Source organism: Oryza glaberrima, chromosome 1, assembly GCF_000147395.1.
Source record: "Oryza glaberrima chromosome 1, OglaRS2, whole genome shotgun sequence".
NCBI lineage: Eukaryota > Viridiplantae > Streptophyta > Magnoliopsida > Poales > Poaceae > Oryza > Oryza glaberrima.
In genome coordinates, this window is record NC_068326.1 from 25920374 (window position 1) to 25935287 (window position 14914).

General features: G+C 38.8%; 2 protein-coding genes across 2 annotated transcripts; one reads left to right on the forward strand and one right to left on the reverse strand.

Annotated features, from left to right (window-relative positions):
- Positions 1 to 336: 336 nt before the first annotated feature.
- Positions 337 to 3900, reverse strand: LOC127766191 (uncharacterized). Its single transcript, XM_052291265.1, has 5 exons — positions 3713 to 3900; positions 2791 to 2851; positions 2573 to 2691; positions 1848 to 1897; positions 337 to 784 (listed from the first exon to the last, which is right to left on the reverse strand). The coding sequence occupies exons 1-5, from the start codon at positions 3875 to 3877 to the stop codon at positions 742 to 744; spliced, it is 438 nt and encodes a 145-aa protein (XP_052147225.1). The 5' UTR covers positions 3878 to 3900; the 3' UTR covers positions 337 to 741.
- Positions 3901 to 10731: 6831 nt separating this feature from the next.
- LOC127762495 (uncharacterized) lies at positions 10732 to 14348 on the forward strand. Its single transcript, XM_052287015.1, has 5 exons — positions 10732 to 11367; positions 12710 to 12746; positions 12854 to 13090; positions 13167 to 13214; positions 13538 to 14348. Exons 1-5 carry the CDS (start codon positions 10994 to 10996, stop codon positions 13934 to 13936), a joined length of 1095 nt encoding a protein of 364 aa, XP_052142975.1. The 5' UTR covers positions 10732 to 10993; the 3' UTR covers positions 13937 to 14348.
- The last annotated feature ends 566 nt before the right edge of the window (positions 14349 to 14914 follow it).

Consider the following 14914-nt stretch of genomic DNA (forward strand, 5'->3'; position numbering starts at 1 on the left):
ATTTACATATTCTGTTCAATCTTCTGGTTTCAGATAGATTTATATACTAATAATTCGATCCTTCACGGTAGAGAGTTTTGCATATGCAGCTGCAAGTTGATGAAGCTGTTTGCGTTGACCCCCAGATCATAGTACGAACAAAAACATAGATAACCATCAGGATCCAGAATTCAGATAGCGTCCAAATGCAGTACGCAGGGGGGGTGGCGCCCGAGGATTTTAGAAATGGAACAAACTGCTGGCAAAGTGGCAATGTAGACGCCAGAACATCGATGATTCACAGTATGTATTAAAAAAAATGCAAACTGGGATAGGTTGAAGGAGCCATTAGTAGTTTATATTTCATCCTAAAGGAGGGTTAGGATTTGAACCAATTGATAATTTGCGGCACCAGAAGCAGTAACACGTCAGAAGCTGTATTGACATCATCATTCTGATTTAGACAACGTTTGGGAGTTGAGATAGACATGATTGCAAAAAAGAAGAGCCCCAGCCAATAGTTTCCCAGGGCTTTGGCTGTGCAGATGCGAGTATCAAATTATCTAGATTAGACCCTACGTGGGCCTCAAGTATCTACAGTACAATAAGACCTATTCACAGCATCTGCAGGAAACAACACTGAAAAATCAGACAACCTGCTGCACGTTTCTTGGAATTTTTGCTGAACTATTCTGCTCCATGACAAGAACATTGGCATGGAGGGATGATTTTGCTGTTAGAACACAAGGGATCTTCAGTAACTCACATGTTTGCTTTCCTCTCCCACCTTTCTTTAACATCAAGCCTGAAAGATACAATGCACGATTGGTAAGCACCAAAAGAGAGATTTCTTTTCAAAAGAACAGGTGAGCTAGCTGAATGCCTCGTGAGCATTTGCCAACTGAGGTCAAAAAGAAGTGTCACACCAAACTGCACTACTATCCTACCAATTCCACCAGATTTATGGTGACAATCAGTTTTTTCTTGTTTCTTGATTTCTTAATGACAAGTGACTAAGTGAGAACATCTCATGACCATCAGACAAAGTTCATGATACAAAAGATCACCAATAAATACCTTTCACTAAATTACAGTGTGAGTCCTCCCTACCACATTCCATCCACATAGGGAAGTTGGAGAAGCTAAACTTGACCCTCTTTGTTAAATTCAGAAAATAATAGTATAAATTCAGCCGGGGGAATTGTGCAACGTATATGATCTTTCTGAATGATGAAATATGACTGTTCAGTGCATTTAGTGTTAATAAAAGCTAAGAGTAAATTGCATCAGCGGTACATGAACTTATCAGGTGGGTGCAATCTAGTACATGAACTTGTAAAATGCTTGTTTTGATGCATGAACTTATCTGGTACGTGCAAACTAAGGCTAAAATGGCACAACTAGACTGAATTTTCTATGTTGAACATTATAAATTATAAATTAGTAGATAACATGCATGCACATAGTACAAAAGTTATATTTGTAAACTTAGTTTCCACTTTATCTTCCTTTGTGTCTATCCTTGCATCATCACTTGGATTTTTATTTTTTATGCAATCATTATGCCTTATTATATGTTTATCCTTCTTAGACACATGTTTACATAGAGTTAAATCAACAACAAAATCAGCAAGATTAACCTTGCCGTGCGATTTTGACCTTATTCGCACGCACCAAACAAGTTCATGCACCAAAACGAGCGTTTTACAAGTTCATGTACTAGATTGCACCCACCTGACAAGTTCGTGTACCGCTAATGCAATTTACTCAAAGCTAGATATGAAAAGGTGCACTCGAATTGCATGGGTGCTAAAGCTGAGTAAGTAACACAACAGAAGTTGCTACACACTATAATGATAGAATTGTACCCCCAATGTAACTTCCTTTTGTTCCTTGAGGGAAATGATGATGCAAGATCCTGCAAAATTAATTAATGGGGGTAAAAGCAGAAGTCAATCAAATTAGTGTAAATCAAGTCAACCAAATGTCTTAAAGATGTCAAAGTTATAAGCACTACCACCTAACATCAACTTATCAACAAAGCCAACTCAGTTGGGAATCCATGTCAAGGAAGCAACTCGTAAACATTTACTCTATCAATTTGACATACATATTGTACAAAAAAAAGGCTAGTGTACATGTAAGCTAACAATAGATTTTTATTTGCAATTCTGTTGCAGAGTGATCTATATGGTGAATATTATGTAATCAACGGATACTTCACGTACTTTGATGCTAGTAGAGTTTTCCTGCTTTTGCAGCAGGTACTTTTACCTATAACTATAAAAGCAATAAATTGATTTTTACCATTTTTTTATTGAATGGTAGTTGTAGGAATTAGCTAAAGTCAAGGCAAAGCAATTCTTTCATCACTTGAACACATTTCAATACGTCAAGCCAATTGGGTTGTTAATCTAAGATTCTGTAGTAGTGTAGAACTTCATCACTACAGTATGTCATAAAAACCAAACCATTACTCTTTTTTTCCCCAAGGACAACAAAACAACGGAAAGAATAACTTGCAGGATTCCAGGGAAAGGAAGATAATCTCCACTGTCCAAACACAATTTCCAATAGTATTAACCACACATACCACTTGGGTTCCAGCAGCTGATGCTGTATGCTGTACATCTATAGCAACATTGCCGATAGATTCATCCTTATCCACGATACTACAATCACTGGTCACCTTGGTATTCTTCTTTGTGCTTCCTAACAGATAAAATGCGATGATCAAATAGCTTGGAACAATTGACAGGCGGATAATAACACAAAGACGAGTGCATATAAATGTGTGTGAGAGAGAGGTACCTCTAGATTTCCCTTTGCATTTTGGTTTTTCCTTTATTTGCAACCGTTTCTTGTGTAATTCCTGTGACGCTAAACAAATCAAACAATAGACCCGGTAGAATCAGAAGGAAACAATCAAATGCATGAACAGCAGGCCTTACAAAGGAAACCATCATGGCCAAGAGAAACACTCGCTCAGAAATTTGTCATGTTACTTATGGTTATGAGAAGGGAAATTATGCAGTTGAATGTCTTTTTCTTAAAGAAAGGGCCATACTGGATCTTTACTAGACCGATAATCCAAACAAATAAATTTTGAAACCAAAAAACACATACACTCTAGGTCTCTAGCACCGGTAACTGATAGGGTGTGGATATTTTCTGTTCCAACCAAAATTCTAGCATACAATCTGCATACTCCAAACTCCATCAGAACCAACGAAGCATTTCCCTGCTCCGAAAAGGAACCAAAAGTTCTCCCTGAAATCCATATGTTCATTAAAATCAAAACCAACTCATAGCTTATCAGGCATTCTCGCCGTTAGCATTGACGTCAACTAAAGCCTCTAGCTAGAAGCCTAGAACATTATCGCCTAAGAAATAACAATAGCATGTCTCCTCCTAGTTAATCGTTCCTGTTTGAGTACACTTTAACAGTCTTGTTCATATACTTAAAACACACAAAAAAAACTCAAACATTGGCATATCATCAAAGTAACATGACCTCAATTCCACAGATATCTTCACAAAAAAGAAGCACTAATATGTTCCTTTGTGCATCAACAAATAAGGACAAACAGACAATTTTCTTCCCATGCGGATAGCGATTAGCGAATTAATCGAGCTTCTGCGTAAACTACCGTGACTTGGTCTTTCGAACGGATTCCGAGTCTGGAACTCTGGATCAAGAAAAAAAAACCAGCAAAATGTAAAAGAGGGAAACCTTGAACTTGTCGAGCCGATCTTGTGACAGCTTGGAAGGCTTGAAATCCGGGTCGAGGAGCCTGCTAGATGCGAGCGCGTCCTCCTTCCTCTTCGCCCCGTCGCCTCCATCGGCGTCTCCGGTGCCGCCTCCTCTCCCAATCTGGTCCTTGCTCGCTGCTTCCATGGCGGCCGAGAGGAACGAGGGCAGATGAGTCGTATTGTGGTTTCATCCAACCATGGCCCAAGGCCGCTTAAAAGCCCAGGCCTGGACAGAAAAAGCCCATTTACGGGCCTGGTCGCATGCGCCCATGGAAAGTTTGGGCTTGTCCGGATCATTGTCAAGTGGGGTTGGGAATCTCAGTGTACCTTATCAGCGTATGATTAATTAAATATTAACTAAAATTTAAGAATATAGTAATATGGTTGTTTACAATAGTTTTGTTATAGTTTTCTTTAAAGAAAACTGTATCATTTAATAGTTTGAGAAATATGCGCGCGAGAAATGAGAGAGTAGTAGATAATAACCTAACTATCGAAACCACCCTTAACGGTGAGATATGACAATGCCAAATTTTGGAATAGAATGACCGTTCGAATTGTTTGTTAAAAATTGGCATGTCTAAAATATTGGCTAAAAACCAGTAAGAGCCTATGCGTATAAAATATAATAACTTCAAAATCTACTGTGATAGGGTCTGTTTGATACAGCTCCAACTCCTAAATTTAGCTTCAGAAGTTGGGTCTGCAGTAGAGTTGTGGAGCTGTCTAAACCCAGCTCCACTACTTACTACGAATTTAGACACAAGGAATGTTCAAATTTATAGTACTGGAATGTGTCATATCTAATTCTATATTATTATATTTTAGGATGAAAGTAGTATTTTTTTTTGTCCTTGGAATTTCGAAAGAAAACTGAGCCATCCTAAGGAAACCACAATGTGGTGAAATAGTGGAAAAAGTATTTAATGAATCCCTATTACCAGGTAAGATACATTATAAATGTGGTAAACAACTAATACCAGGGTATAAACTTACTAACAGGTATTAGCATTTTATGGTGGGTCATATCTATTTTATTAAACTATGATATGGCTTATGTTTGAAGACTTTTTTTAGGTGAGTCCCACCTTATTAACCACTCTACATAAATATATTTTTTTTGTCATTCCAACCTACTATTATCACCTAAGAACAGATACAATAGCAAACTATAAGCCAGCTATAAATATATATCAAGGAGATAAAAATAGGAGAGAGAATGGCAGTGGGCTACATATTTGTAGCTATAGCTACAGCACGGACTACAAGACGCAATGTGTATATGACAGTTGGGACCAGATATCAATAGTGTAGTATATGTTATAGGTAACTATTACTCCCTCCATCCCTTGACGTCGTTGACTTTTTTAAACATTTTTAACTAATTTCTTATTAAAAAAATTTAACTAATTGTTAATTCTTTTCCTATCATTTAATTCATTGTTAAATATACTTTTATGTATACATATAGTTTTACATATTTCACAAAAGCTTTTAATAAGATGAACGGTCAAACATGTTTTAAAAAATCAACGGCGTCAAATATTTAGAGACGGAGGAAGTATATGTATTGGCTATTAAATTGACTATAGCTGATTTAGAGTCAGTAGTTGGCTATACTGTTAAACTTGCTTTAACACGGGTCAATCTAAACTACTATCTCCGTCCCATATTACTTGTCTTTTTGAGTTTTTGTTTGTCAATGTTTGATCATTCGTTTTATTCAAAAAAAATTTAGAATTATTATTTATTTTGTTTGTCAATTGCTTTATTATCAAAATTACTTTACATATGACTTATCTTTTTTTATATTTGCACTAATTTTTTAAATAAAACAAATGGTCAAACGTTGCAAATAAAAAGTCAAAAATGTCATCTATTACGGGACGGAGGGAGTACCTATTTTGTAGTAATAAACAATGAGAATGCCGTAAGGAAAATGCTGAATTTTGACGAGGAGAAGAGGAGACACGTGGGAGGGCCACGCGGGGGAGAGCCATTGATGGGGGAGCCGGTGGTCAAGCGAGTTTATCCCCGCGAGGCAGCGAACGTGAAGCGACCTGGTCTCCCTCTCTCCCATATGCCCATCAACGCCATCATGCGCTGCCGATCTCCTGTCGCTGGCCGTCGTGCATGCATTGAACCAAGCGAGGAACGGTCGAACGAAGGGGCCGAGGGGAGGGGAGGGGAGGGGGGCGAGGCGAGGCCGCCACCGATTGGGAGTCACACTCATCACAGGTCACAGCTCCTACTATCCCATCCATTTCCGGCGGATGAAAGGGGGGAGAAAATTTGTCGCGGAGGCCGTGCAGATGCTGGTGCCTGGTGCTACGCGGACACTTGGATTCATGCATCTTCTGTGCCGCCGTGCGTGTGTGTTCTCGTGGGCTGTCAACGTGGGAACTGGGAAGCTCATTATCCTCTAACATCTATGCAGAGGGAGAGGAGAATATATGGGGAAAATTCACACCACGTTACTCCCACAGGCCACAGTCTTATAGTAATATCTCTCCATTTCTTTTTGTTTGACACCTGTTAGTTCAAAATTGAACTAATCAACATCATACATTTGGAAACAGAGGTGGTAATAATCGATCTTAGTATATTTGAAGGTGGAGGTAATAACAACTAACAGCTGTTTCTCTCCTCTGTCCGTAACATGCTACTTATAAGATGTTTTGGGTTGTGTAAGCTAAAAATTTTAAGCAAATTCGACCAATTTTATTCAGAAAATGTAACAAATATTTTCAAAATTTCAAATAAATATATTGTAGCTATATATAGAATAGCTATATGTGATTGATATGGAACGAATGAAGTAGCTATCTGTGAATGCTATGGAATATATTACTTAAAATACGTCTCCTACAAACATGTGTAATACCTCCGGTATTTAATTGATGATATTGATCTTTTCGATGATATTGATCTTTTCGCATGCGTTTGACTATTCGTCTTATTCAACAAATTATCAATTATCATTATTTTTTTACTTGATTTATTATTAAAGAAACTTTAAGCATAACTTAATATATTTTATTTATTTACACAAAATTTTTAAAATGAGATAAATGATTAAACATGTGTAAAAAATTTAACAACAACATCTATTAAAAACTGAAGGGAGTACTAGACGCACACTTATAATTTTCAAGCAATGGGCATGACCAAATACCCGTAAGAAAATGAACTGGGAACCGTGTTTACTTGTGGCTTATTCATTTTGTTGCTACTTTCAACTCTACCAAATATTATCATAACCAATTTTTGATTTGGTAGAAAATCAAACATATTATTACCAAATGAACCTTACCAAACATTGGTAGTTCTAAAAATTTCCACTCTTAAAAATTCTAAATTTTGGTAAGACTTTCGCTAAAATTTTTGATAATGCTATAATGTGTTAAAAATTAGCATTATTAAATGTTTTGTAGGATTGAAAATGACCATAAAGTGAAACAATTCAACACCACTATTGTGTATTTGTATACTAGTATTGTATTCCAGCTCTTTTATTTCTCGTAGAATGATATCGATAATGCTATAAAGAACCTGGACCCGTCAACGTATGTGATGGACTGGACAGTACTTGTCATGCTACTGTAAAGTGAAGAGATTCTAGCTATAGGTTGTATATCTACTCCCTCCGTCAAAAAAAAAAAATACAAACTCTGGTTTCCGTGTCCAACGTTTAACCGTCCGTCTTATTTGAAAAAATTATATAAAAATTAAAAAGACAAGTCACGTATAAAATATTAATCATGTTTTATCATCTAACAACAATGAAAATACGAATTATAAAAAAATTTCATATAAGACGGACAGTCAAAGTTGGACACGGAAATCTAGGGTTTGTCTTTTTTTTGGACGGAGGGAGTATGTTGTACAATTGTTGAATTTTCTGTTTGGATTGTCTGGCACTTTTTGGAGAAGTTGGTTCCTTCAACAATTAGGTACATGACTTTATCTTCTTTGGTATATCTAAGAACAAGTCAAAGAGATGCAAATAAGTTCATGGGGTCCACGACAATTAAAGTTGCAATGCAATAATTTTAACTAGCAAGTTATCAATGCTACCCAGAGCTATGACCCGTCAAAAGAAAATTCCAGAAAGAAGTTGTTTCTTTGAAGAATAACTTACATTCCTTTCAATATTCTATCGTTAAGAAAAAAATCTACCAAGTCATATTCTCCAATTAATAATCCAGCTCTGTTTCTGAAATAACAAACAATTTTACAAAGAAGAAATTCCAACAAAACATGCATTATCCTATACATTTAGGCCCATTTGAATCACAAGATTGAAAAAAAAAAGGAGAAAAACACATAATTCTAATAGTAATGCAAATGTAAAATAGTTGATTGAAAACATAGGAAAACATGCATGAATTGATGTTTGATTGGATTGCGGGAAAAACGCATGAGTCGGATGAGAGAGATAGACTCAAAGAAAATTTTCCAAGAGGTTAGAGCTCTTGTTAAATTTTCTCCAAAATCTATATGCAATGAGCCATTCCATAGGAATTTGATAGGATTTGGAAAGCTTTATTCTTTTGAATCAAATGGCCCCATAGAAAAAATTCATATAGGATTTGAATCTTATTAAATTACTATATAAAATCATTTGATTCAAAGGGGCCCTTAAGTTTCTGTTCCGCATGTTTGTTATTTTAAAGCATATCCAACAATTACAAATAGTTCAAGAAGCCAAAGAAGCCATGTTTATTGTTCAACATTTTCAATAACAAAATCCAGTCCACCCTGGAAGCCATAACATCCATATTGTTTCGATGATGAGAAGAATAGGAATTTTCCAAATGAACAATTGTCAGCAAAGTCTTTTAAATGGGCTAGATGTGTATTTCAATACTATCAGCGCAAATATATGGTAAAATGATCATCATCACTGATGAGATACGTGTGCTGTCCGAAAACAAAACAGAAACATGTGTATTTTACATATCGTGAAATCTATTTCGAGAGCGCTCTCGGTTTAGCTCTATAGCGCGACGCATCTCAGAGCTGTCTAATTGTGCACGTTGTCATGATGTTCATCCATGTGGGTGTCTTTTTCCTTTCAACTAAAGTTCACGTGGGTGTCTTTTTCCTATTCAAATAAAGTTTCCTCTCAAATTACTTATCCGATCTACAATCCGATTACACTATTGTATTCGTTATAATTAAATCTTCACAACAAGATCTTACATGATTATGTTACGATGCAAAAATATTTATATTTGTAAATTACTTTTATTATATACATAAGTTACTTTTATCATATATATATATAAGTTACTTTTAGATTTAACTAAATTACTTCTTAGACATATAAAAGTAAATTCAATAAAGTCTAAAAGTAATTTACATATATTCTAAAAGTAATTTAAAACAAAACAGAAGTAACTTTGTCACGACATTAGAAGTAAATTCGTTGTAGGGATAAAATATGACTTTTTTAGTTAATTCCATAATTTGTGCTGATTAATTTAGTTTCTAGATAGAGTCATGTTTTTATCTTTACAACGAATTTACTTCAAATGACATGCCAAAGTTACATTCGTTTTGTTCTAAGTTACTTCTATAATATATATAAATTAATTTTAGACTTACTGAATTTACTTTTATAGTTTAAGAAGTAACTTGGTGAAATCTAAAAGTAATTTAGACATATCATAAAAGTAATTTGTGATTTTTTCATCAAAATATAATCATGTGAGATCTTGTTGTAAAGATTTAATTGCAATAAACACAACGGCATAATCAGATTATAAATCGGATAAGTAATTTAAGAGAAACTTCTCTAAGAAGGAAAAAAATACGTAGATATTGAGTGTACTAGTAGCTTTTTTTGGAAAGAAAGGTGTCTCTCTATAGCACTATCCAGCTAGCACTCTCGGTGTAGTCGCGTCCTTTATATATACCTAGGTTCCTTGAGACATTGTCTCAAAGTATAGGGTTCTCAAATTTACTCAATCATTTGTTTTATACTTGTATTATTTTTAAGAATAAAATACGCGAACAGATCTTAAACTTGGCCCGAGGTGTTAGTTAGATCCATCAAGTTATAAATTGCACATTCAAAAACATAATTTTGGTTTAATGTATCAACCATAGTCCAAAACACTTTTGATAAGCTATGGTTTTTGACGTGGTTGTCCACAATGGCTAAAAGTTTGCATTCGACCCCTTCCCTAACCACGGTGGTAATAAATAGTAAGCATTTAGCCCTTCAGCTACAACACATCGAGATCAATTATTTTTAGCCCTTCAGCTACTTTTAACCATGATTGCTAAAAGTTTGCATTCGACCCCTTCCCTAATCACTTCAACTCTTCGGATTGAGTGGTGATGGGCACAATGGTGATTAGAGTGGCGGAGATCATCAATAGTCAGAGGTCCTTGGAGTAGAGATAGACAGTCCCCGTCTCAACAATATTCTCGATATTTTCCTCCGATGACTTGAAGACAACGAGCTGCTTGGAGCATCCACGACAGTGATGCCAAAAATACCACACTTTTCCGCCATCCTCCCCTCCTTCCATACATTTAGCCTCCTTCCTCCCCTCCTTCGCCACGCCTCGTGTATCTCTACGCTTCTGCATTTCATGCCACCATTGATTCCCCCCCCCCCATTTAAAACATGAGAAGAAATAGAGTAGAGACGGTCAGGTCGGGGACAAATCCGCGGGGAGGGGGGTAATTGTAAAATTGTTTCTGTTGTGGAGCTTCGGAGGAGCCAAAATACAAAAGTTTTATCACCACCATCATATTGATACCCGAGACATGTCAAAAGTGATTTGGAGGACGGATAATACAATAATTAAATCTAAGTTTTAAAAACCAGCAATGTATTTTACTCTTGTTTTTATTTATTATATTCAACTTTAAGTACAGTGTTACTACCCACCAACCATAGGTCCATACACCTTAATGCTCCTACCAGTTGGAGGAGAGCCTCATCAGCGGCCATGGCGGCTGCCAGCCTCAGCCGATCCGCGACATTCCTGTCCGGGTGAGTCCAACCGCTTCGCTCCTCTCGCTAAATCTCATCCCCCCAACTAAACAATAATCCAAAGCTAAGCACATCACAGGAGAAGAGGAAAAGGTTCCTCAGTAGTGTGTGTTGTCTGTGCGTGAGCTCCCACCTCCTTCCCTTCCCCCTCCCCACCAAACCCCTCTCCGATCCAAGCCTTCCTTCCTCTCTCTCTCTCTCTCTCTCTCGCATGCCGGCGCGCTCCCCGAGGCGGCGGCGCTGCTGACCATGGGCGGCGTCACGTCCACCATCGCGGCGCGCTTCGCCTTCTTCCCGCCCACGCCGCCGTCCTACACCGTCGTCGCCGACGCCGCCACGGGCCGCCTCGCCATCCCCGAGATCTCCCGCCCGCCCGCGCGCCGCCGGCGGAGGGACGGCGGCGGGGACGCCTCGGCGTCGGGCGCCGCCCCCGCCGAGGACGAGGACGGCACGGAGGTGGTGCGCCTCCGCACGCGGCGCGGGAACGAGATCGTCGGGGTGCACGTGCGCCACGAGCGGGCCTCCGCCACGCTGCTCTACTCCCACGGCAACGCCGCGGACCTCGGCCAGATGTACGGCCTCTTCGTCGAGCTCAGCCGCCGCCTCCGCATCAATCTCTTTGGGTAACCAACCCTCTCTTCGTCCTCTCGCTTCAGCACGTTTGCTTTGCTAGTTTTAAGCTGGATTTGGCCCGGGAGCTATACGGTCTCCATTAGGGGAAACTAACTTGGAGTTGTTTCGGAAAGAGGCGTGCTAGCGATGTGTTAGTCATTTGGTGCGCATTTATTACTTAGATTTGTTGTTCCTATATCTTTGATTGGTTGTTATAACTATGCTAAGCGATGGGTTTCACACTGATCTCTGGACCTAGTTAACGGAAATTGCCCTTGTGACACATGAATCAGTCTGAAAAATGTTTGGATCACACACAAATGGACATGACATTTAGTGGCCGATGAAATTGGGAAATTCAGTTGTATTTAGTAGAGGCAGTTAGCTGCATTTGTCTTCACTATACATATAAAATTGCAACCAAGGCAAATTAACTCTTTTCTACTGCAGCTTTTTGCCAAACTGCCCCCAATGACTACCTGATCTTTTTATTATTACTGTTATAAGAAGATACTACTTTAGTGCAAATTTGGAGCAGGAGACTTGAGATTTTGGAGTCACAACTTGTATTGTTTAAAGATAATAAAAAGGTTAGGGACCTAAACTTAGTGAAGTAGTTGGCAAGGTGCAAGAGATTGTGAACACCTAACAGGAAATGCAGAGTTTCTTCTTTCTTTTTTTCAGTTTTAATAATACCAGAATATCTATTAGTTCTACCCTAAGAACATGGTCTGTTCTATTGTACCGGTGTACCCTACATTGTGACTTTGCCAAGAAAGCAAGATAATGTATTTTGTGGTGGTAGCTTGGATTTTACACAAGAAACCTTTTTGATGATGAGATGGTGTGTTGTATTTCGAGGCATAATTAGTGGGTCTGTCTGGGGGATCACCTATAGTGGTTGCCTTGTGCAGAGAGATGGGCATCATATTTTTTTTTTGGATTCCAATTTCCAAGAGGGAAACCCTCACAACCACCCAACATAATTCCCACTCTATCTGTTTGGAAAGTGCAGATTGACCGTTGATTCTGTCACAGATTTCCTTTCATGATCATAAATCGAAAACTATTCTATAGTGTTTTTTTAGACTGGAACTAATCTTGTTATTGCAGATTGATTGCAAAGCACCACAAATCCTCTTAGTCAAAAACTCTAGGAAAATTTGATGTACTGCATTCTCATGTAGTATAAAATTATATCCTGTCATAGTATTCAATCTCTTTCAATTGCAGAATAGGCCTTTGTAGATTGGTGCTTGCTTTATTATCAAACATAACACACTAAATAGAGTAAAAAAATAGGAGAATGCGATTTTCTGAGCATCATTTTAACAGACACCATATGTTCAACAGGTATGATTATTCTGGATATGGGCGGTCTACAGGGAAGGTATCCTTCAGTTCTTATTTGTTGGTTGCTTCAATTTTAGCTTAAGTAGCAAAGCTAATATTATACCTAACACATCTTAATGGACAGTTTATTCTTCCATTGAACAGCCCACTGAGTGTAATACATATGCAGACATTGAAGCAGCATATAACTGCCTCAAGGAAAAATATGGTGTCGCAGATGAGGATATAATCTTGTATGGTCAGTCTGTTGGGAGTGGTCCAACCATTGATCTTGCTTCTCGTTTGCCAAATTTGCGAGGTGTGGTTTTGCACAGTCCCATTTTATCTGGACTAAGAGTACTATATCCTGTCAAAAGGACATATTGGTTTGATATTTATAAGGTAAACTTGATTTCTTTTCATCTCTCCCTGGAATTCTTGTTTCTGAATGCTGATGTACTTTCCCTCCATGTTGTAGAATATTGACAAAATTGGCCTGGTAAATTGCCCAGTGCTCGTAATTCATGTAAGTCCAATTGTTTTACTGTTATATTCATTCCCACTAGTTGCTAGTTACTTCATATGTAATAGATTACTCTAGTGCGTAGAGAACCTGAAGATAGATTACTCCTCTTTGAATTTGTTGTGAAATAGAAGATTCGTGCCTAAATACTCAACGAGCCAATTATGGTAATTAGACAATGAAAAAAAAAAGAACAATCTAGAAACACAGTTATGAAGGCTAACTGACGTTCTGTTATTGAGTTCTGTCATTTATCGTCAGAATTGCCATCTTAGAATTTAGGTGCTCTTGTTGTCGTAACTGAACAATTCTAATGCTTACATCAGGGTACATCAGATGATGTCGTTGACTGTTCCCATGGAAAGCAGCTGTGGGAACTTTGCAAAGTAAAATATTCACCGTTGTGGCTAACTGGTGGTGGCCACTGCAATCTTGAGCTTTATCCTGATTATATCAAGCACTTGAAGAAGTTTGTGTCAAGTCTTGGCAAAAAATCATCAAAACCTGATCTTAAAGAGATAACGATGAAGGAGGGTGCTTCTAGTAAAGATTCAGAACCTGCAAGCTCTGAGAAACCCCAAGAAGCTCCAAAGTGCTCCCAGATCTCACGGAAGAGCTTAGATAGTCGAGTTGGGAAATCAAAAACTGTGGATGTTCCTGAAAAGCCACGAATGAGCTCAGATGATGTCGACAAGTTCAGGAGGAGAAGATGTTTGGTCTGGTGATATATGATGTGATCCTCTGCGCGGTTCATGTAGCAGTAGCTGAATACAATAGCATGAAAATCGAGCAACTGTATTACATCGTATAGCGAGGAACATACCAGCAGTTCAAGCAGTTCTTATGCCTTACGGGACCGGAATATGAGCTGTTAAATAAGGGAGAAGGATCAGTATGCTGCTGGAGTAAATTATCATATATCCATCAATGAACTGAATCTCAACAATGGTAACATCATGGGTAAATTAACACGTACGCCATCATCCTGTTTTGCAACGCCAGTAGGATTTCCATCATGTAAAAGTGTACCATTATTGTCTGTAATCATGAGGGACAAAAAACTGAAAATTTGCTGCCGCTTTGTGCACAGTCTAAAGCCTTGACACAAGGAGCAAGATATTCCAGTTGGTGTTCAAATGTGTGTTGTGAAGCCTGCTAATGGGTTAAAATCCAGGCCGCATCCACCCCAATCCACCTCCTCTGCAACCAGTCCGCTCCACTTTCTCATCTCTAACATCCAAATTAATCCAACCCTCACCAAACCAGTCCACTCCACTTTCTCATCTCTAACATCCAAATTAATCCAACCCACAGGATGTTTGAAACCAAACCAACCCAAACCATTGTAGCTAAGTGGATTGAATCCATTTCAAACCCATGGACTGAGACCACATGAAACCGCCGCTGCCGCCGGCGGAGGAACATTGACGCAAACCCAACGAACGCATGCAACGGTAGTAGCTTGTCGTCGTGCTCGATCCGTGGCCGCGCGCGCCCGCCATGTCCAGAGACTGCGTGATGAGTGAGCAGCTGGCCTGTTCGACGCACACGACAATGGCTGCCCGCCGCCGTGCTCGTGGCCGCCCGCCGCCGTGCTCGCATCCATGGCCGACGCGCACAACAACGGCGGGACGGAGCTACTTCACGACACGGAGGTGCGCGGCGAGCTTCTTCTCCCGCCGGTAAGGAATAGTAGCCGATGA